The sequence below is a fragment of the Achroia grisella genome, unplaced genomic scaffold (assembly GCF_030625045.1).
Source record: "Achroia grisella isolate CSIRO2021 unplaced genomic scaffold, CSIRO_AGI_Agris_v1 utg1360, whole genome shotgun sequence".
NCBI lineage: Eukaryota > Metazoa > Arthropoda > Insecta > Lepidoptera > Pyralidae > Achroia > Achroia grisella.
This window is the reverse complement of record NW_026712626.1, coordinates 1357688-1382848: the sequence shown is the minus strand read 5'-3', so window position 1 is coordinate 1382848 and position 25161 is coordinate 1357688. Positions and strand designations below refer to the sequence as shown.

Here is a 25161-nt window from a genome sequence, read left to right as displayed (position 1 = left end):
AAGGTCGTATTAAAATTCCATCGTAAACTACTAATTTACATAACGGAATTGACATAATTTCGTGCTCAACACCGTCTGAATAATATGTTGAAGTAAAATAGTCAATTTTGTTTTATTACTTCATCAAATAAAATATGCTTACACTATAATTTATACAATGTTTTCCAGTAAATTTATAATAATACTATGTAGATATTGCATGCATTTACTTTATGGGCCACTATAAGAAAATGATCATAAAGGAATGATGCATTCTCTTGTGCTGACGGCACTTCTCTCCCTTGCACCAATAGAGGATTACAAAATGAGTATACGGGTCAGTTAGCCTATCTTAGCAAATTCATAAAGAATTTATCATCCATTAAAGCAGAAAAAAAGAAACATGGCAATAAAGAGGAAAGAGTATTTTTTTGTTATGCTTTAAATTATTTAAAGGAAAGGCAAAGGAACTCTGCTCATACAGCCCTAATGTTAAAAATAAGTGACATACATATGTCAAAATAAATGAATGACAGAATATACCTATTATATGTCAATCAAATTCAATCCATCCATCAAATTCCTAATTCTCTATCATTTCATTGTTTTGTTCTTTACTGAATTTATATATTTTATAAATCTCTTTCCATCCTGAGTATAACCGGTGATATTTGTCTTAAAAATGGCTATGTTCCCAGGAACAGTAGCCTTCGATGAATATGGGCGTCCATTTATAATTTTAAGAGACCAGGATAGACAGAAAAGGCTTACCGGTATTGATGCACTGAAGGTAAGAACTATTACTTATTTATTACTTTACAATATCATAAATCTTATTTTCATACATAATAGTTAATGTGCGATAATAAAATATATACATTTATAAAAATTTAAGTTGATATAATTATAACCTGTAGATAAAATCGTTCGAGAAAATTCAATTAAAATTATATTAAAATACAATTTTATCAATTAAAGTTTGTTTCTACGGCTTATTTAATTGTTTAAAAACTCGTATAACACCAAATTTGGAAAGTTTCATGTCGTATATATGCAAAAATTAGCAATAATGTTTACAGGTGTTTGTCTGAGTCACATGACATCATATAATTATGATATTGCTCTTGTCAAGTACCTACTGTCCCCAAACTTATATTATGTTAGGTTATAACTGGTCTAGAATGCCAATATTTTGTTGCGAGTAGTATATAGATATTTGAAAAACAAAAGATCGTATTTTTTATGCATTAAAATACTTTCCAAATAACATACCTACTTAGTAAATAATGTTTATATTATTATGTGCCTATAGATAAAACCCGAAAGAAGTTCTGCAAATTAAAAATTGCATACATTATACTGCTTGATTAAAAAAAACTTCTTTTAATGTTTCGAAAAGTATAGAATATACTAAAATAAATAATTATATGTATATATGAAGACTGCTAATGCAGACTTTTTTAGTGCTACTCTTCAAAACCCAAATTATAGAAGAATTTTTGGACAAACTTCCAGTATTAATATTTCTTTTGTTTACCATTGATACTTACACTACTTATAACAATCTAACAACTTTACAGTCTCACATCCAAGCTGCTCGTCAGATAGCTGGCATCCTACGTACATCCCTTGGCCCGAGGGGCCTTGACAAGATGATGGTCTCGTCTGACGGTGAAGTGACCGTCACCAACGATGGAGCAACAATCCTCAAGTTGATGGATGTGGAGCATCAGATTGGGAAACTGATGGTGCAGTTGGCTCAGAGCCAGGATGATGAGATCGGAGATGGGACCACTGGTGTAGTTGTCTTAGCTGGTGAGTATTGGCTGATTATAATAAGTTATTTGTTATCCATATTTTAGTTTCTTGAAGGTTTTTTAATGGATGTATGATACAATTTAAATTGTAAGGTCCCGTTATTTTTACTAATTATATGTATAAATAATGGAATTTTATATTGAAAAAATAATAAATACTACTAATTGACATTAGTGTTTAAAAGATAAACACATTAAAATATAAATAAATTGTAATTTCTTTCACCAACCACCACCATTCAATTTAGTCTGCTTCTTATTTTCAATGGTTTCAATGGTTTGATTCCTATAAATGAAAGAAAGAAAGAAAATAGTTTATTTGGTACATAAATAATTTATATAAGTATTTATATTAGTTGTGTAGTGCCCATATCACAAGCTCTGCTTAGCTTATGACTAGATGGTGCTGTGTCAATTGACCAGGGATATAATTATTATTATATTGTAGTAAATATGTAAAAGTTAATCTAAGTATAAAATTTCTGATCTAAAAGGAAACTGAACATCAGTGATGACTTAAAAAATACTCACATGTTGGTTTGATATATAATGATATCTACCTTGGCTGTGTCTGAGGTGTTCAGTTTACTGCAAATATTATTGGTTTTATTTCATTGTACCATTTTAAATGTTATCCGTTTTTGGATGATCCCTTTGAACAGTATGTGTAGGTATATAACGGCGTCGTGGTCTAGCACTAACTAGTGGTTTAGCACGCGGCTTTACTTCCGATGGTTGCGGGTTTCGATTCCGCGTACGGCACAAATATTCGTATCCATGAGTATGGTTGTTTGTATCAGTCTGGGTGTTTTCTAAGCATAAAATATATGTACTTACGAAAAAATATCTAGTACCCATAACACAAGCTTGTTAGCTTAACTTGGGTCTAGAGGGCGCTGTGTGAACTGTCCTGAGATTTTGAAATTAATAATATATTTCAAAAATTACACTCAATCAGGTGCACTTCTGGAGCAAGCGTCCATTCTTCTGGATAAAGGTATCCATCCCATCCGCATTGCTGACGGTTTCGAAATGGCTGCTGTGACCGCTCTACAGCATCTGGACAGCATCAGCGAAGCGTTCCCCGTGAACAAGAACACGAGGGAGAACCTGATTAAAGTGGCCATGACCACCCTGGGCAGCAAGGTGGTGGTCAAATGCCATAGGCTGATGGCGGAGATTGCTGTTGATGTAAGTGAAATTGTCTGTCTACCAGTATATGCTATTACACAATTTATTTATTTAAAGGAACAACACACAAGTTTCTTGCTCATTCTTCTTGTGATGAGTCAGAATGAGTGGTAGAATAAAAAAATATGACTTATCAAAATTGCTTATATTAAGTTTATTTAAAGAAAGATTATTACTATTTCTAGAATTATAACACTTATCTAGGCTATGGAAGAGTTTAGCCTCCTGAATAGAATAGAATAGAATAGAAAATCATTTATTCAAATAAACTTAATTTAAGCACTTTTGAATAGTCATAACAATTTGTTTTTTATCTACCACTGATAGCCATTTTTATACTTTTATGGTACCCATACGAAGCCAGGCCAGGTCACTAGAGTATACACACACACACACACTTGTGTAAACAAGTTCCAGGTACAATTAGTCATGATTAAAACACATAATTTATCCACAGGCGGTGCTGTCCGTAGCTGATCTGGAGAAGCGCGACGTGAACTTCGAGCTGATCAAGGTTGAGGGTAAGGTGGGTGGCCGGATGGAGGACTCCATGCTGGTACGTGGGGTCGTCATAGACAAGACCATGAGCCACCCGCAGATGCCCAAAGTTCTCAAGGTACATACACTTTGTCTATTAACATACTTTAAAATATGAGAAGTTCCTTAAACTGATTTTTTTAGAGTTTGATAATGTGATGGAATTGTTATCAACTCATCTGAGTTGTGGCTACTTTATTTCCTTATGACTACATAATTTATTGTTTATCATAGTATGTAGGTAGTGAGTACACAGTTGTAATAATTGTACTACATTAATAAGATTATTTGATAGTGTGGTACATTGTTTATTAGTAGCGCGTACATTTAACGTAGAGTCATAATATGGACTGACTTTACATCTAAGTTAGGTGAACATAAATCTATGTTATGTGAGGACCGAAACAAATGGAAGGGTCCTGAGTATTGACAGAAATATTACAAGTGCAGGCACAATACCCAAATAAAGTATAACCAAATTTAAAAGCTTTATTTCAAAGAATGTGCTTGCAGATGAGTACCATAGTAAATTTCATTATAATTTGTTTAATAGTTTCAAAAAACAAATCAAAATAAAAAATAATTTGATCATGCAGTGCATTTTAGCCGTTTATTGTATTATATTTTTTTCGCTACCGTCCAGTTCAGTATAGAAATTCAATTAAGAAGAAAATAACTAGCAAACATCTTTAACATACATAAGTATATAATGAAAATCCTGGGTGTTGGCGACAGACCTCTTTTTATAGATATTTCTATTTTTAAACCATATATTTTTTATATACGATTTTTGACATATATTTTTTATTATATTGTTTTGCTACATTGTGTCATATACGCTACCACTAATACATCTATAATTTTGGTAAGTAATTTAATTTATATTACCCTATTTCACTGCCGTTGCCAGCTGTAATACTGGGCATGAACAACTATTGCCACGTATGCTCGTTTGCTTTTTAAATAACTGGAAAAATTCTATGGTATCTATGGTCACTGTAACTAGAATAGCCATAGAACTGCATACATACGACATACGTCTTTAGGTATATCAGTTTCCCACGGTACAGTGAGCTATCCCAATATTAATTATTTGGTTTCCCAGGATGTAAAATTGGCCATCCTGACTTGTCCGTTCGAGCCGCCCAAGCCGAAGACCAAGCATAAGTTGCAGGTGGGCTCCGCGGATGAATACCGCGAACTGAGGCAGTACGAACACGAGAAGTTCCTCGAGATGGTCCGGAGGGTTAAGGTAATATTTTATACTGCTTGTAGTAATTTTGACAGACTGTGGTGTAGCACATAGCTTTAGTTCTGATGGTCCCAGGTTCGATACTGTGTAATCAAGTTGTCTAATACCCATAGCACAAGCTTAGCTTAGCTTGTATTATGGGTACTAGACAACTGATAGAAATAGTTCAGTACATTTGTTTTGTAAATATATAGGTAATATCGATCGACAACATTCAGATTGATGAATACAAATGTTTACACCTTGCTCTAAAATCGTACCCGCGAACATCGGAAGTAAAGCGGTGTATTAAACCGCTAGATCACCGAGGCCGTCGTACTAGTATTCTGTTAGTAACACTCCCCTTCCCCGAGAGCTATAATTTTTTTTATGGATGATAATGGAATGGTGCACCCGCCTGCGCTAACGGTTTACGCTGGCGGGGCACCAGTGTAGGAAATGACTAAAATACTTACATTAAAACTCTTCGGCACTAGGATGCTGGTGCTACTCTGGCCATCTGCCAATGGGGCTTCGACGACGAGGCCAACCATCTCCTGCTAGCAGAAGACCTGCCCGCCGTCCGCTGGGTGGGAGGTCCTGAGATGGAGCTGATCGCCATTGCCACTGGTGGAAGAATAGTGCCCAGGTTCGAGGAACTCACCACAGACAAGCTGGGCTCTTGTGGACTGGTCAGGGAACTGAGTGAGTGTTTTTTTGTGTTCAATTTTTATTTGCAATCAGTAACAGAACTATGACATGAAAGAAATATCAGGGGAAAATTAAGAGTGTAGCTACAAAGGAAGATCATGGAGAAATTGCCAAGGCTTTTACCCGTATGTAAAGAAACTAAATTAATTAAACTTCAAATATATATTTAAAATAGGAATTACAGTAGAATTCATTCCGTTTTGCGCGTCCGAACCGAATTAAAGTGAACTGATAAGGTTGAAAAGAAAAGGCTTTTGGGAGTCAATGGGAGTGTTGAGACTCCTCCTCCCTGGAGGATGTGGATCAAAAGCGGCCTCAATATCGAAAAATTCACATAAATTGATTTCTTTATCCTCACTATTTAACATTATCACTCCCATTGATACTCCTACCCTACTACTAGGGTAGTCTAATCTGTATACATAATTTGCTTCAATATGTCAATTTGAGTAATCATTTAACTGATTTGTAACACATATTATTACAAATAGGGTATATATATGCTATGAAGAATGCTTTCTTTCTATACAGTAACGGAATTCATGTGGAGTGAGAAATAAAAATAAAGTACCACTGCATTCTAAGACTTCCCAATAGTAGGAAAGCTACTGGAGATATTTTAATGTTGATAACGATGGTGTGTGCAGCGTTCGGTACCAGTAAGGAGGAGATGCTGGTGATCGAGGAGTGCTGCAACTCCCGCGCGGTGACGCTGCTGATGCGTGGCGGGAACCGCATGATCGTCGACGAGGCCAAGCGCTCCGTGCACGACGCGCTCTGCATCGTACGCAGTCTCGTGCAGGTTAGCTAGCGACTCTCAACCATTTTTTCTTTATAGTTGTAGCATTGCATATCCGTCGCGCAATACATCTGCATACTTACTAACACTATTACAGTAGTCCGAAATAATAATGCGCCATTATAATTTCGGACTACTCTAATAGTGTTGGCCGCAGCTGGCTTTTACAGCCAGCAGAGATGATAGGAGGTGATGCAGATGGCACTCCAAACACACGGAAGGACTTATGGAGCGGCTGAAGGCAACTTCCGCCTTATACTTCCGCTTTACATTTCTATCATACATACTATGTATATGTATCATCGGAGGCTGCTGATGTAATGCGAGCACCACGATTTAATTTGTTCTAAATAATACTAATTGGTTATTTAAACGCAGGATTCCCGTGTGGTGTACGGCGGAGGCGCCGCCGAGATCTCATGCTCGTTGTCCGTGGCCCAAGCGGCCGACAAACTGTCATCCCTCGAACAGTATTCGTTCAGAGGATTTGCTGACGCTCTCGAATCTGTACCACTGGCTCTAGCCGAGAACAGGTAAGTGATAGAACCTTCACTTGTCATAATTTAACAGCGACCCTCTTGTCGTGTACAAGTACATAACGTATATATGTAAACTAGCAAAACAAAAAAATTTTGATAAACTCTTGGTGAATTTGTCACGATGGACTAACTGACCTGACCTCATGCTCATCTTATCATCCTCCACTGGTGCCCCGCCAGCGTAAACCATTAGCGTAGGCGGGCGCATCATTCCAATATCATACTTTAAAAAAACATGTGACCTGGTGTATACACACGCCCGTAACAAAACCTAGTTATTACTGTATTCAGTAATGTGTTTATTATATACTAACTGTGCCTGCGGTTTCATCTGTGTTATATTTCAGTAAAAAATAGCCTGTGTTATTCTGATGCATAAGCTATGTTACTGTAAAGTGTCATCAAAGTCCGTTTAGTAGTATTTGCGCCAAAGAGGAACATCCATACTCATAGAAACTTCGCGTTTATAATATTATTAAGATATAGAGTCTGTAATAGACCTACATGAATAAAGATATTTTGAATTTGAATTTGAAAAATATAAAATGTATTCGGCAGTGGTCTGTCGCCAATTGACACGCTGTCGGAGGTGAAGGCGCGACAAGTTGCTGAGAACAATCCTTACCTGGGTATCGATTGTATGGGCAAAGGTAATCTTTTTATTACATACTAGCTTTAACCCGCGGCATTGAATCAAAAATATTTGTTTTTTTTTTTTAATGAAAACTATCCTACGTTCATTTTCATACCTCCAAGAACGTGTACAAAATTTTATGATTATCGGTTCAGTAGTTTTTGCGTGAAAGTGTAACAAATATGCCAACTTTCACATTTATAATATTAGTAAGGACCGTACGCACCGTACGTTCCATGATTGCTATTTTCCCTTATTTGTGATTTTAATGCTACATTTGTATGAAATGTAAAATTTGGTGAATAATATTTTTTTATATATTCTCGATAAATAAAAGCTTTTTAGCTTAATTAATCACGTGATTAATGGACGACCCCTGACCTCTAAACAGCTTACAAAGCAAGCTACTTGCTTGCTAAAATAGCTGAGACTGAGGTACCATACACATATGTACTTATAGAAAGTATACCTCAATACAAAAGATTTTAATTACACATACACATAGACATGCTCTTTTATTTTATATACATTGTCTTTCTCGAAATATTCATAAGTAGTAATTGTCATTTATTGTCATTTGTATTTATTTAAATTATTTACATTGCTCTGGAGATGGCCTCAAATAACTGCAACACAGTTTTTATAAACAAATGTAATTCTTTACGTTTAAAATGTAACTGTTAAAAATTTGTTTTTGGTTTGAGTAAATTCTTTAATTCTTAAATTTCATTTGCAGGCTCAAACGATATGAAAGCAACAAACGTAATCGAGTCGCTACACTCCAAGAAACAACAGATAGCGCTAGCGACGCAACTCGTCAAGATGATACTCAAAATCGATGATGTACGCTCGCCGGCCGACTCCATCGACTAGAACTGAATCTATGGGTAGTTATATATATAATTATAGCTATAAACGTATTAACTATACATTTATATTGGGAAATAGAAAATCGTCAAAAGTGTTTTACCTAGGATTGTGTTTAGTAAAATGTATCGTAAGCATACGGTACATAATAAATCTATATTAATAACGTGTTAATAATTAGTAAACGCAGTTTTAAAATAATATTAAATTCTATTTTTCACTGTAAATGTGTAGTAAATATAGTCTTGTTTCATATATAAGAAAATGGTTTCTCTAAAGAAAACTTCTACTTTGAGAACAAAGTGAATGTAATTTATTAATGAGACATTCAACTACTAAACCTAGTTAGGTATGTTTATTCAGTTTTTCAAAGCAGATTTATTAGTTATATTTCCTTGAATAAAGTTACACTATACATATTCTGTAGATACTGAATTATAATCTCTAAATTCATACAGTTTAGAGACAATTTTCGAATGAATGAATCATTTGATCTTTCTAGAATTAAAGGAATATAATTTACTTTACGAATATTTTGTTTTAATTAAGAGACTGGGATGTGTCTATTATAAGTCACTACCATAAGATTTAGTCTGTATCTGGATATATTCTCATAATCAGCCATTTTGTTGGTATAAGCAAAAACAAAATGGCGTCGAATAAACAGATCCTCATATTTAGAATTTCGTTAATCATTATTATATAACACTGCATTTTTTAATTCTGTCCAATTCATACAGAATGGAACACAGTGGTTTTATATGAGCATTGTTCAAACAAATTGTACGTTTATATATATTATTGTATAAAAACACTACTACTATACTAAAAACACTAACAGTTAGAATATGTATGTAGAAATTTTAAGTATTTCTATTACTTGTTTAACACCCATAGTACAAGCCGTGCTTAGTATGGGATTCATCTAATCTCTGTGTTGGTCCCGCTGTGTGAATTGGCCTGGATTATATTATTATTATTATGAAATTGTCCAATATGAATGAAGATTTGCACAGAAAGTATTAATTTTTGTCTTAACCATACGTTTCTCTAAAACTATAATTGTAATTTGATTCTTACTTATTGTTAAAAATCGGCAGGGCATTATTATGTTGCATTTGAGCAAGTGGTACAGTTGTGTACGTGATGTATGCCTTATTGCACTAATAAATTAATGAGCTAATTTATTGGGTTGTTTTATTGAATCCTAACGTTTTTGTGAATATGTTAACTTGTTGTGATGAATTATAACTCAGTGACGTAACAAGAAGTAGAGGTTCTATGGATTGGACGGGCTCCAATTTGAACGGCGATCGAAATTAGAACCTTCGATGGCCTGAGCTGAGGTTCGAACCCCCCAGCGGTGCCCTCTCAGTTGCCCTTCAGCCAGTATAAATGATAATGTTTTTGTAGAAAATATCTATGTCATAATTCATTCTTATCTTACAATTAGACAATGATATCTGATTGAACAGAGATTAAGTGCGTAGCGGTTTCTATGTTGATCGTCGCATGCCTAATCCTTGTTAATGTAAATCCAATCAAAACAACATTTAAAAGAGTAACACAAGTTTCTTGCCCATTCTTTTTATGATGAGACTGCATTACGATTGAGCGGTAGAATAAAAAAAATGTGACTATTCAAAAGAGCTTATATTAAGTTTATTGGAATTTGAATAAAGATTATTTCTATTCTATTATTCCTCGGATTTTTTCACTCATTTCATCTTGAATGCCACTTCGGTGAAGCTGTAAAGACCAGCTGCGCCCAACAGTATTAGAACCGTTTGAAAAAAATATAAAATAAAGCAGGTAAGATTTTACGGATGTAGACTGTATTTCTACAGAACATACACTGCTTTCTTCAACTTGATTTTTAAGCTGTCTTCCGATTTAAAGGTCAATATATGGCAATGAAATGTAAGTATGGAGACATGACTGTTAGAACGAGGTTTGCAATCGATGACTAGTGTAGTAGATGCAGAATGTTTTAATATTTGAAAAGGGAGTACTGTCACCTTGTCTGGCTTCGTATTAATGTATCCGTGTAATCTATATATATATATATTATTGTATTAAACGTGTTTTTATATTATGTAAATCAGAAATATATTTTTGTTTATCTATTATTCTACGTTATTTACTTTTACACCACATAATTACTCTGTTAAATTGAGAAGTTTGGAGGTAACTTCCCTCACAATGATATCCCCAGGAATGGCAACACATGAGGGGTATAAACATCACATGATGGTGGTGCTGTTGATCTAAACTTTACTATTATACATCCAAATAACACGTAGGCTATGATTTAAAATATATTAGGTAAATTGAGTCTAAAATTGAGAGTATAAATTTCCGCCCGTGAAACCGCGGGCACAGCTAGTATATACTGAACGTTCACCACAACAAAAACCAGTTATCTTACCGTAAAATAATATGCCAAAATATTGTTGATATATTTTACTCTCTCAAGTTCCACTTTAACAATTTAAAAGTATCGAGTTGCATAAAATTATATATTAGGCGCAATTTCTACAACATTAGCAAACACGAGTCTTCCACGACGGTGGTTTAGCCAAGTCATACATATTAGCGAATACCATATAAACCCCGATATAGCAACCAATAACTGTAATGCTATACAGAATTCTATCACAAAACCCGCCTTTCAACCAAACAGGTCTACCATCTTCACATTGGAAATCTGCTTGGATTTTTTTAAACTTCACTAAACTTCTCTCCTTCGTTGTTGTTATACCGCGGGAAAGAAAAAGCGCTGTAGTACGAGATAGTAACATCTTTGTTTATAGCTAACTTCTGTTAAAATTATACGATTTCGACATATCTCAATTTCATTTGATATTTGACGTATTGATTTATTGAAAATGGAATACATTTTTTTTTATTTTATGCCAGTCAATTTCTTGTAGAGTTTATTAAAAAAATAATTAAACTACAAATAAAGGAAGCTTAATACTTATACAGAACAGTAATATCTACATTGTAGGTACTATAGGTTCTTATACTATTTGTTTAAGAAGTTTGGGCTATTTCTAGATTTTTAAACATGTAGCACTGTGACCTACGAAGATCTATCGTGCTTGCTTTTAGAACTTAGACTATCAATAAATAACTATGGGCAGACTTGTATTATCACAACCCCTAATATCAAATTATAAGGTTATTTATTATATAGTTATAGTCTATTATTACATATAGTCCATAATGTTCCGACAATTCTGTCTCCAAATGTCTCACTGCTCAGTCAATCTGTAAAGGCTACTCATATAGTCAGTTGTCATGTTGCACGAAAGCTACTAAGGTTTCGATGAAATCCGATTTTCGAAATTGATTGCTTGCCCCGTCCTCAAAGAAATGCGTCCATTTATTGCATCGAGTTGAAACATCATTGTGATATAGTACGTGGAAATCAACACGTTCAATACAAGATTGTTATGTCGGGGGGAAGGGGATTGTTAGTAATGTGGATTGATAACCTCATTGCTAGCAATGTACCATGTCAGGTCGACCTCCACGCGGTTCCCCCTGGAAACCATCGTGTTAAATTCCTGATGAATTTGCACGATGGGCTAACTGACCTGACCCCACGCTCATCTTATCATCCTCCACTGGTGCCCCGCCAGCGTAAACCGTTAGCGCAGGCGGGTGCACCATTCCATTATCAACCCAAAAAAAAAAAAAAATACAAGATTGTGCCAGTGTACGTTTTATCTAACGATACACACAGTAGTTTATGTAATTAGTCTAAGCTAGAGTAATTCAAGATGTAACAGTTAATATACAAGTTACACCCTACTGTGTGTTTACTCTCACCACCGCACCTGCCATCACATCATCAAGAATACCGCCAGCCAAAGGTGAGATATAGAGAGAAATGGATGGGTACTGTCGAGTTATTACTCATCCAAAACACAAGGGCATGGCACAACCACGCTCATGAGTCATAGTGATAGGAAGGATGCTGTCCCTTCCTCTCTTTACCGAAATTGTTAGGCAACCATGCAACCTGAGGACTAACCAACTGTATATGAGAGGCCTAATAAATTCCCAATTTCAAAATTACCACTCCGAACTCAGTTCCAACGTCCAAAAATCACACCATCTGCATTTAACGAGCGAGGGTCTCCAAAAGTATTTACTCTGAAGACCTTCTCGCTCGTTTTCGTCGTTATATATCAAATCGTTCAAATGCTAATGTCTTGCCTTCTTCTTCGTATTCTTCTTTCGTCATACAGAAGGAATAGAACTCAGGATCTCGGAATATTAATTTACCACCTTCCCAAGGGTAGGTTATAGGATTGTCTGCAAGTGTAACATTCACATCAAAATGGTCTAATGCCAAAGAACGCACCTCATTGTAGACCCTTTCTCGGAAACCAGGAAACAATGCATTCCCGCCATAGAGAAGAATGTTTTCTAGAAGGTTCTCCTTATTTTCTTCCGGACATGCGTCTATACAATGTATAATAGCTTCAGGAATGCCCATCTGTGGGATACCAACGTCTGATGGATGGAACAGCAGTTCGGGTATTGAGAATCTTTCATTGCTTAAACGTAAAGTCTGCTGTTCTAAGTCTTCATCAGGTTTAACAATATCACGGAGGTAACCACGACGGATTGTTGTGTAGTCAGGTAAGACGTAATCTTTGACAATTGTATTTACTGATCCTGGAACAATTAGGTTTAATATTTTATGTGATTATATTAGATCAGGCCCAGATTCAGAATTCATTTACACAAAACCTTATGAGGAATTATATATATATATATATTATACACCTAAACTTTTGTCAAAATCACTCTTCATCAATGAAAACCGCATGAAAATCCATTCAGTACTTTTTGAGATTATCGCCAAAATTCAGAATGATGCCTGAATGTCTGAATAAAGAACAGAACCGATATAAAATCAAGTAAAATCATAGGTTAACTATACCAAAAGACTCTATCTGTGCATTTCATTAGCATTTGTGTATAAATTTATATTGTTGGCAAGAATTTTAAACAAAGAATTTTTCAACATAGAAATAACAATAAAATGGCTTCATTATTACCCTTCTTCTTAGCAACTTCCATATCACCCATAAAATTCTGTGAAACAAAACATGAGTCCTCCTTAACTTGGTTAATTACATATGTTTCATCCATAACATTCAACTGTCTGTAAGACAGTATCTCCTTTAAATGATTTGTCATCACTTTCCCGCCAACATCTATTCTTCTTATTCCTTCTCTATACTTCTTACCCTTAATGTATGGAACAATATATGTGTAGCTGTAACCTGAATCTACTACAACTGTACACTGATTCTTCTGCTTCTTCCTATAATGATACTCGGCTAAATCTGTAGCATTAATTCGCAATAAAGTCTGACATTCGTACTCTTCGAAGAATATTTCCGTCATTGCCTCTTGAATAGACGCAAAATTGTATAAAGGTTCAGTAATTATCAAAGGGGTCTCATTAAAATTGACTGGACAACATTCCTTACTGAATATATAGTCCCAGACGGTTTTTTGCGTGTCCCAATTAATTAGGAAACCTTTCTGAAAAGGTAGTATGTAGAAAAGACCGGATGCATCACGGCATTCGTCTATTTGGGAGCCAACGAACGGCCGGCGTCTTTCTGATTTAGCTTTCATAATGCAGTTCGGTACTATTTTCGGGTCTGATGTAGAAAGACCCACTTTGGCGGTATAAGCTCCATTGTCGAGGATGTAGCAGGAAGATTCACTCATCTTTAATGTTTGAGGTTACCGGCTTCATATATATTACGAAAGTTATAACTCGATAATATGCTCGATATTTCAAATGACTTTGCGAATGTTGTGTCACAATGGTGAACGTGTATAAGAAAACACGTACTCAATAAAACCCATTTAAATATATTGAATATTCAAAAAATATGGGAGAATTTTAGAAAGTAGACAAAAATATTTTGTTGAACTTTTCAGTTCAGTCGATTTTTTTTTTTCCCATATTCGTCCATCTCCTTTTCAGTGATGGAACAGGCAAAGATCCTTAGACCGTACAGCCTAGTCTACTTTTCAGTTCAGTCGAGTCTCAGTCAGTCATGTGTCAATCTATATTTTTATTATTGTGGCTTGGCATAGAATAGAATAGAATAGAATAGAATAGAAAATCATTTATTCAAATAAACTTACATTGAAGCACTTTTGAATAGTCATAACATTTTTTTTTTTTTTAATCTACCGCTCATTCGGAATGCTGTCTCATCACAAGAAGAACAAGCAAGAAACTTGTGTGTTGCTCTTTTAAATAATTTATTCTTACTTACAATTTAAGTTTAAGTGTGTGAATACAAACCACCGATTAGCACTAATTCAATTAAATACTCAAAAAGAAAAAAATATTGAATACATAACCAACTGGTTAAACAATTAATAAGAGGAAATCAGTCATAGTGATTAGAGCAGACCAGTCCCTACAAGCAGCACCCGTTCACGAGTATGACGGATGAGCCAGCCATCACTGCGCTCGACCATATTTTAGGGAGCCCAATGACCCGGCCCACCACGCCGCCACAAGTCTGGACATTTTAGTGAGCATGACTACTCAAAACACCAGACCACGTCATAGCTACTCACAATTGCCATCTGATGTTTATAGTATTCACATTTCACATAAGAATGCATGCGGCAATTAATACAAAACCCGCTACGCTTTCATATTTCTAAAATAATTGAATCAAGAAAGCAATGAGATAAACAAATTATAACGTTGTATGCTAATAAACTAATTATTTACTTGATATGTTGTCTTCTATGAATTCGTCTATCCTGTAATAGGCTTTCTTACATAAAAATTGTTTAATATAAGATTTGAATTGCCTCTCTGTCAGATTTAGTGCAGATTCTGGCAGTTTATTATAAAATCTTACGCAATTACCATAGAATGAATTACTGACTTTGTGCAGGCGGCATTTAGGTAAAATTAGCTTATTTTTATTGCGTAAGTTTCTATTTGTACAGTCTTTAAGTTTTCTAAAACTGTCTAAATTCTTCCGCGTATACATGATATTCTCATAAATGTATTGTGAAGTAACAGTGAGGATATTTGAGTCTTTAAAACACTGACGTAATGACTCTCTTGAACCCATACCATAAATAGAACGTATGGCTCTCTTTTGTAAAATAAATATAGTATTTATATCGGCTGCTTTACCCCACAGTAGTATACCATATGACATAATGCTATGGAAATAACTAAAGTATACAAGTTTAGCCGTCGCCACGTCTGTTGTTGCCGATTGCCTAATTCTTCTAATTGCATATGCAGCTGAACTGAGTCTATTGGCCAATTTTGAAATATGGGGCCCCCATTGTAATTTCGAGTCCACTGTTATACCTAAAAAAACTGTATCATTAACAAAATTTACTATTTCGTCATTAAGCAATAACTGTGTATTTATTGGTCTTACATTAGGAAGTGTAAATTTTATACACTTTGTTTTGCTGGAATTTAATAATAGGTTATTACATGTAAACCAATTTAATATAGCAGACATAGCACAATTTACATCGTCTAATTGATTAGTTTGACGTCCAATTTTAAACACTAACGAAGTATCATCCGCAAACAGCACTATATCTGCAATTTTCTCTACCATAAAGGGAAGGTCATTTATGTAAATTAAAAAGAGAAAGGGGCCTAAGATTGACCCTTGTGGAACGCCCATCCCAATATTAGCTCCCTTAGATTTTATACCGTCAATATCTACAGTTTGGACCCTATCCTCTAAATAAGTTCTCATTAATTTTAGATCATTATCTTTTATACCATAATGTTCGAGCTTGTACAAAAGTGTTTTATGATCCACGCAATCAAATGCCTTTGATAGGTCACAAAAAACTCCGAGTGCATCCTGTGACTTCTCCCATGATTGGAAAATATGTGTTATCAGCGCTACACCTGCGTCAGTGGTAGACTTGCCGGCGGTGAAACCATATTGTTGACTGTGAAGCAGTCGGTTATCCCTGAAGTGTTGTAACATTTGATTTAACATTATCTTTTCAAACACCTTACTTAGAACTGGCAAAATAGATATAGGTCTATAGTTCCCTGGCTCAAATTTATCTCCTGATTTAAATAGTGGGATTAATTTGCTAAATTTCATTAATTGTGGAAAAGTCCCATTATCAATACATTTATTAAAAATAGTAGCTAGATATGGAGCAACAATATCTATGAAAGAACTAACTACTTTTACAGACATGCCCCAAAGGTCTTCTGTATTTTTTAAATTTAGATGTTTGAATATTTTTATGATATGAACGGGGCTAACATGTGAAAATTTAAATCTTAAAGTGTATTCGCCAAAAACAAATTTAGAAAACTGAAAGGCCGAGTAAATATTAACAGTTTAAAATACGGAGTGGCATTCAACAAACAAATCTATACTATTTTGTTTGTCTTAGGCATTACATATTGTTTTTTTATATAGTAATATTTTTGTAAAATTCGTAGTCTAAGCTGTTGCAGTATTTTTTGTTTATTTTATATTGATAACTGATATGACTCTACATTAGGAACAAAACATTAAAATTGGTTGAATTTATTTATGATGTTCTACACTAATTGCTAAGGAATCTTAGTTCTATTTTATTTATAAATTATACACAACTATCCATCTATTATAGCATAGACAATTCTAACCCTTAATTAAGGATTTAAAAAGTTCCTACAAAAATGGGAGTAAAAGGATAGGTGTAAGGTAGTATGCAACAGGTTTTACAAGTTAGTTTAATAAAATACTAATAATTTCTTATTTATTTATATCATCATTTATTTCCAACTTATGCACATCACTAACTTAACTTAATAAAGTTGATAACTTCTCCATGAAGATAAATTAAACATTCTACCTGTGAACAAGAAAATATAACAATTAATAATTTTATACCAATTTTGCATTACAATCTTGTATCATGTTGCGGGTGAGTAATATATCACAAAAATGTTTATGTATATCATCTATATTTATATTTTTTTATAACACATATACTTAAAAAACTATTGATAATGGTATAACATAACATAAATTTTAAGATCACCCTCATCTAATCACTATCTTTTAAATATAATAATGATGGATATGGTACCTGTGTAACCAGTAAGGGATTATAAGACATGTATAAAGAATAGACAGTTAGCACATTGTGGAAAATTCCTTAGTAATTAACTATGATGGTTCCCAGGAGAGCCCAGGTAGATAGTTTTGAGGAGGATCATGTGATGGTTAATCTGATAGGGTATTTTACCATTAATAGACACTGTATTATTAGCAAAGTGCCCTATTGTATTGATTTCCATTACTAACATTGCCTTCTACATAGAGGGCAAAATGTTATAGTGAGATAGTGCAGAGTTATTTATTTTTATTTATTCATTTATTTCAGGCAACTAGGCCCATATTATAAATATCTTATAGACTAACATACATATAATATAATATTTACAAACTAATACAACAATATTGTCTGTGTGATCACGGCACTGAAGACGGCAATCTGCCACGGTTATACTGAGCATATTCATATTGTGTGTTTTTAACATTGTAAATTACAATACAATTATAAACATACTACTCTCCGAACAGGAAAATGTAAGTATAAAGTCACACCTTATTCATAAAACCTCCAAAAACATATAAATTAGTTTTTGTCTTTTTATTTCAAATGAAGATTATAGCACATAAAAAAAAATTATAATTAAAGTAGGTTTTTATTTAATCTTTTCCATTTGTATGAAAAGGAGTCAAAATTATAACAAATTAAACATTATCTATTTTTCTTTTAAAACAGGGAAACAACTTGAAAAATATTTTAGAAAAATGTGAATTGTATTTTCATGGAACATAATATGTAAGATTTTGTTTGTCTGTGAATAATAAAGTACAAAATATTTTGTCTGTAGATGGATGTAAATGTTCTTTGATTATAAACTAATAAAAATAAAATATAGACTTACAGATTTAAATTTTACTTTTTAAGAAGTTGATGGCGGCAAATCAGGTAGGGCGCAGCAAGTCCAGATCCAATGTATACAGTAAAGAGTGCAGTCAGCTTGTATCTATTGGCGATGTCGAATGGGAGATTCTGTAAATTATGGCAGTAAATTTATTACGACAGTATAATAATGTTACCTACTCCCTTGCAATTATATATGTATAAAAAAAAGTAAATACAATTTTTATGCACGTGCATAAAAAATACTCCTATCTTTTTAAGAAAATATTTAATTAATGAGAATATAAAAGACATGAAAGTAAACATTATACATGGGTACCAACGACTTTAAAATAGACGGTGTATTCATTATTAATTAGATAATTATTATATTCTCAAACAAATGAGATTACATAATGCGTACTTATAATTTGAAAATGGAACTCACCTCTCCGGGTACTCCGCCATGAGAATGACATCTCACGAAATTTGTCATTGCATTCCTGCCTAATTTATTGGAAATCCGAGCTAATGGGGCGATCATTTTGAAAATTGATAAATTACAAATCAGAAATTATCAATATATGATTTCTTAGAAATCCTCGACTGATATTTTTTTTAATTTCTTGGTTCGAAAACTACCAATGCGTTCGTAAAATTAATTTAAATGGTAGCTTTCCATGGAATATCTTCGAACGCGACTTTATAAGTGAATTTGTAATAAAATGCAATGAATCATATTTTTTAAATAATTTATTCGCAGAGAAAAAGTAAATTATCTACATGAGTTTATAATTGTATACTTAATGTAATGAAGTAACCGCATCCCAGTCACCTGTAAAACATAAAAATAAAAGGAATATTACTAAATGAAAGAAGAATGAATGATAACTAATTTACGGCTGCAGTTCTTAACATAAATGCCACTTTTATATGTACCTCTTTTTTAATCTGTAAATACTTTACTTATAAGTGGCAAAATAACTATGGTTATTTATAATTTGAGTCTTTGAGCATATGGCATACATACATAAAGAGTCATAATAAGCGACAACGCCCTCTTGTTTCATCTATCAAATTTTTCGACTCCGTCCCATTTTTCATTTATTCCATAAAGAACTATTTCGGTTTCGGTCAATTTTTAATTTTTAGTACACAATCAGATGTTTAGGATATTGAGATGCGATGTCACGACATTTAGGACTCCTTCCACACCCTTGTCACATATTGTCACACTTTTTAGACTCAATCCCCTTCATTATCATTAATCCCATTATCTTATGACGTAGTTTTAGGGATGAGTAGACCTAATAAAGTATAAATATTATAAATAATTATTGGGTTATTAATGTGAACAAATTACTCCATCGATAGCAATTTTCTAAGTGTGTTTGACCTCTACTCGGTTCCCTCTGTTATGATGCTCTTACTTATTCAATTACATATATTTCATTTTAAAATTATTACTTCATTGAGTAGCCATTACAATCAAATTCCATTTTTACTACTACTGACATCGATAACTAGTGATGTGACAACAACCAATAAGCTAGTGACGTACTCTTACAGACACCCTCTGGAAACCAACAATTTACCAAGTCTGGTTGACCTCTACGCAGGTCCTCCTGGAAACTATCGTCACAAATTCCTGGGGAATACGTCACGATAGGCGAACTGACCTGACCTCATGCTCGTCCTATCATTCCTTACTGGTGCCCCGGTAGCGCTAGCGGTTTACGCTGGCGGGTGCTTCCATAATCATTGATTAAAGAATTGTATTGAATCAGTATTGACTCACCGTCTACTTCTTCCTAAGCTGATGGAACACGATGAGGAACGGTGCTGCAATGCCGGTGCCCACGAACCAGAATACGTTCAGAGTCAGTCGGGTCTTGTTGTGGATGTTGAAAGGCAGGTTCTGGAATGTTAGTTTTAATTATAAGTAGACTATATCCATTAGACTCACAGTTCAACTGATTTATTTAAGATTGGTAGCTCATAACGCTAACAGTTCATCCAAAGTATGTAGTGATGTAATACATAATATTATATACATATAGTAGTACTAGCTGTCACGGCAAACGTTGTTTTGCTGTATAAATTAAAATCCCTATTAAAAAATAGGGGTTGATAGTGGAATTGTGAAAAATTAGAGTTGTATGTATTTTTAATAACACATTATAAAAAAAAATACCAAAAAAATAAAATGTTACGGGTGTCCACCCGTCCAACCAACCTTTATCACTTAGGTGTATGAAAAATAGATAGTAGCCGATTCTCAGATCTACTGAATATGCATATAAAATTTAATAAAAATCGGTCAAACAGTTTCGGAGGAGTATGGTAACTACTTTGTGACACGAGAATTTTGTATATAAGACATTAAGATATAAGTGCCTTATAATGATTATAACACATGAGGCAGAATTTCAGCCCGAGCCGTAGGTGAAGGCGTAATGGAGCCGAATGTGTTAAATAACCGCGTATATCGTACGTCGTTTTACAACTGAGTTTATTTATAATGAGGTGTTAATTTTAAATAAACTCAAGCATAAAAGAGAAATTTAGAAAAGGGTTGAAATAGTGGATGTTATTTTGTGCAGACAAAGTCGTCGGAAATAGTTAAGATAATACTAAGTTAATTTGTTGTCGAATTGCTAAATAAAATTTACTGCTGTTTTATTTCGTCCTTCAAACGATTCTGGGTTAGTCGCCCGTTTTATGATTCTGCCCTTGGTAATAACATTATCTGTAATAATAGGCACGCGTTGCCTCTGCGTTACAAGAAAATTCAATCTAGAGTAATATCAATGCGTAAGTGAGCTTGACTCAGGGGCGGATCTACATAAGGGCTTCTTGGGCTGCAGCCCAGGGCCCCGAGAATACAAAGGGCTCCTCGTACCCACTGCAACAATATTTAGAATATAAAAAAATATCTAGAATGTTCAAAAACCTATCATAAGGTTAAGCCTGAGATCAATCAACCCATGCAAGTGTGCGTCTATCGAAAGGAACGGGGAATTTCTAGTCTCTTGTTTTTGGTCGGTGTGTTTTTTTTAGTTGAGTATTATTATAATCAGGTACGGTAGGTAGGCCCTAAGTAGATTTAACCCAGGGCCCCACAAATTCACGATCCGCCCCTGGTTTCGCTAATTGTTTATTACGCATTCGCACTCTAATTCTACATCCTATGATCCTACCATTAGACTTATAATTAGAGTGTGAATACTTTACTACTTATTACTTTTTTCAGTTTATCAGTGATATCAAAACTATAAAAATTCTCGTGTATAAGTGCGCGTGTACCTAAATCCCAAATAAAATACATACTTCCATTAGTAAATTACAATACTAGTAAAAGGAATTGTGAATGCAATAACAAATACGATAGTAACTGTATCGATTTAATGTGAATAGGTATTTGGCTGGAATTCTGAATAGCGCCATAAAACTGAAAAAACAACTACATTGAGTTTTTTAGTAGATGTCTTCTTAGCTTGACAATTATTTTAAAGTCTGTTAATAATATATATTCGAATTTAGAACCGTTTTCACTTTGAAGTTGCTAATATTCTGAAGTGTGACTACAATGTAGAATTGTTTTTAAATAATGAAATATGGAACTTTAGAGTTATGTTATGGAACTTTAGAGCATTATAAACGTGGAAGTTTGTGAGTTAGGATGGATGGATGTTTGTTACTCTTTCTCGCAAAAGTATTGAACAGATTTTTTTGAAACTTTTAAAATAATATAGCTTATACATTAAAATAAAACAGGCTATAAATTCACGAGGGTGAAACGCCTGTGGTTTAATTTACAGCTAATATAAATCTAAAGCAGGCGAGGTTGACAATTATACTTAATACTCAAGCACTGATACCTACATGAATTTCTTATACATACTAGTGTATAAAGAATTGATCAGAATAACGTGGTACTGATAATCAACTTCTTTAGCCTGGCCGAATAAAAATATCTTAGTTTTTTACTCACTTCATTATTTTGGAAATACTGACCTATTTTTGTTATTTCGGTCAATGTTGTTTTTGTTTCTAATAAATGCAATCATTAGAAAAAAAACGATATTGTCCGAAATAACTAAAAATGGTCAGTATTTCCAAAATATCGGTAGCATTAAATCGCTATATAGGCGACCTAATATACTGACTAAACATTTTATTCAACAACTTTTAAATCTAAACAATATAGATTACTTTTTGAAAAAAGTTTGCCTTTTGAAACCATAATGAAATCATAATGTAAAAGTAGCAGTCGACGCCAAAATGCATTACGTATCACGTCGTTGTGAGACACCATTGATACTGTAATTTCACTAAATTTTCAAACTGAAATACAGATTAAAAATTAAAAAGCAAGCTACTTGGAAGTAGACTACGGAACACATGCAGACACGATTTTATTTTTATTGAATTGGAATGGTCAACAAGGTACGGCTCAGTGTAGTAGATCCCGTCGCCTATGTACCTATAAACTACAGATATCACGTTATCATGTGATGGTACTGATACCATTCATGTTTCCTTCAAGCTACCTGGCCTGTGAAATGGTGAGACTGAGGTTCTCAAGCAGGTGACTTTGTACATTTTAACTAGATTCTGTAGTAGTTTCTACAAGTTTGTATCCAGGACACAATTATTAGGTATTACGTAATACACATACCTCTCCAGGAACACCCCCATGGGAGCCGTTCCTCACGAACGTCTTCATCACATCCCGCCCGGCTTGGTTCGAAATTCTTGCTAAAGGTCCGATCATGGTGAGTTTAATCCAAAAATGTGTCAATAATTTAAGTTCCCGTAAACTCAGGTAGATAAGCTATCGGTTGCTGTCGATAGGACTGGTCAGTAATAACTGATAGTAGGTTTGTGTAGTTCGAAAAAGATCTAGTTCAGAAGAACGCTCCAAAGGCGAAGGTAGGTTGCAGATAATCGCAGATTTAGTTTTTTTTAATGAATGATTACGGAATAGTACATCCCTGTGCGCTAACGGTATACGCTGGAGAAGCACCAGTGGAGGATTATAAGAATAGCATTAAATCAGGCCAATTGACCCATCATGGCAAATTCACCAGGATTTATCACGATGGTTTTCTGGGGAACCGCATGAAGATCAACCTGACATAGTACATTCTACTAATGTACAGTACAGGTTGACATTTAATAGGGTCATCAGTCCATATTATTAACAATTCCCTTTCGCCCCGCAGATTTAGTTGGTTTGTTAAAGTGTTATAGAGGTTTTCCAAGAAGAAAAACAAGAACACATTACCTCGAGGAATACTAATAGGCATGTGTGTTAATCCGCCTATTACCGTATCCACATGACAAAATGTGACAAGATTCGAGAAGGTTCTGAAATTTCGTGACATCACATCTTAAAATACGAAATTTGTACTAGTTAATAACGAATTATAAGACTTCAAAATATTATATTTCTTAGAAAATTTTAAAATATGTGACGTAATATGACCATCTGTGACAAGAATGGCGACATCATGAAATTTGTAGGACGTCATTTATGAATATGATTTCCTTTACCTGACTCGAGTCTAGGGCGATTGAACTATAAGAACTAATTACTTTGCAGATGAGCAGCGAACTAAATTTAACGCTCCAAGTCCCGAACTATGACGCGCGATACTAACTGATAAGCCTTAAGTCCTAATACAACACCTTCATGTACCTTTATAACCCGTCAAAGTTAGAAGGTCCATTTGTTATCTCCGGTCCAGTAATGATAAGGAACTTTATAAATTATTGGTATAATATATGAATTTAAGGGTAATCATGATTTTTGTGTGTTAAATAAATAAAATATTCAGTAATTTTTAAGTAACTTCAGGAAAAATCGGTTTCAATTAAACTGATTTTTTTTTATTATGAAATTTGAGCGCGTTTTTTCGCAATTCCACCTCACTTTTTTATGTGTGAAATATTATGTGATATTTTAGTGTATGTAGATTCAACCTCATAACCTAAGGGTACGTGTCACCCTTGGTGTTGCAGGAGTTCTTGGGCTACGATACACAAACAATTATTCTCTGCATGACTCATGATTGACTGGTAGATAACGCCACAAGGTGTTAAGTCCGCCATATGTACCTTTGTGCTTTGAAGTTAAATAAAAAAACTTTTACCATCAGATAAGCTGTATGCTTGATTGCATTAGTATAAATAAAGAAAGAAATAATTTATTTTCAACAAATGAGGAAAGTCCTGTAACTAAGTTAGCGGACTTTACCAGCAAAAACTTCAAGTTATTTGTCAAAAAAGTTCGTACATAACTACATATGGTATTCAAAGCAAATAGGTTGATAAGAATTCTATATCACTTGTAAACATATATTAAAAGGTTTTAAATAAGATGCATTTTATTTTGTTTAATGTTTCGGCACTAATTATCGTTTTCATTAGATTATAATAAAAATAATCTTTATTTGCCTTCTACTTAAACAATATTTATGAATAGCATAATTTATGTCCTATTTAAAAAATAAATATTAAATGAATGAGTAATAAATATTAAGAAAAAAATCAGGGTAGGGAAAGTTTAGTAACAGTTAGGTTTGGTTACTTTATGAGTAACGTGGAAGTACCAGTACAACGAACAAGCTATTGTCTTTGCGTCCAATAGTCTAATTACATTTTTCAAAAGTTCCTTCTCATTATATATTTTAAAGAATATAAAATAAAAGTCAGGAAATATTAACAATATTTCTTTATAAACATAAATATAGTAAAAAGTCAATATTGAAAAACAGATACACTTTAGAATGCGTTTAATTATGGTAGTTTAGTATTTTTCAAAGTGGCAACAATATCTGTCTATCCGCCTGCCCTGA

The 25161-nt window shown here is 33.9% G+C and overlaps 3 protein-coding genes across 3 annotated transcripts; 1 reads left to right on the top strand and 2 right to left on the bottom strand.

The window, feature by feature from the left end:
* The first annotated feature begins 560 nt into the window (after window positions 1–560).
* On the top strand, window positions 561–9080 carry LOC131855270 (T-complex protein 1 subunit epsilon). Its single transcript, XM_059206516.1, has 10 exons — window positions 561–769; window positions 1560–1794; window positions 2755–2987; window positions 3445–3603; window positions 4630–4776; window positions 5253–5460; window positions 6114–6268; window positions 6644–6798; window positions 7363–7454; window positions 8175–9080. Exons 1-10 carry the CDS (start codon window positions 662–664, stop codon window positions 8309–8311), a joined length of 1629 nt encoding a protein of 542 aa, XP_059062499.1. The 5' UTR covers window positions 561–661; the 3' UTR covers window positions 8312–9080.
* Window positions 9081–12256: 3176 nt separating this feature from the next.
* On the bottom strand, window positions 12257–14282 carry LOC131855323 (actin-related protein 6). The gene is made up of 2 exons (XM_059206578.1): window positions 13384–14282; window positions 12257–12997 (listed from the first exon to the last, which is right to left on the bottom strand). Exons 1-2 carry the CDS (start codon window positions 14066–14068, stop codon window positions 12498–12500), a joined length of 1185 nt encoding a protein of 394 aa, XP_059062561.1. The 5' UTR covers window positions 14069–14282; the 3' UTR covers window positions 12257–12497.
* Window positions 14283–17111: 2829 nt separating this feature from the next.
* On the bottom strand, window positions 17112–18942 carry LOC131855348 (cytochrome c oxidase subunit 7C, mitochondrial-like). Its single transcript, XM_059206601.1, has 3 exons — window positions 18747–18942; window positions 18321–18448; window positions 17112–17215 (listed from the first exon to the last, which is right to left on the bottom strand). The coding sequence occupies exons 1-2, from the start codon at window positions 18840–18842 to the stop codon at window positions 18332–18334; spliced, it is 213 nt and encodes a 70-aa protein (XP_059062584.1). The 5' UTR covers window positions 18843–18942; the 3' UTR covers window positions 17112–17215; window positions 18321–18331.
* Between the last annotated feature and the right edge of the window lie 6219 nt (window positions 18943–25161).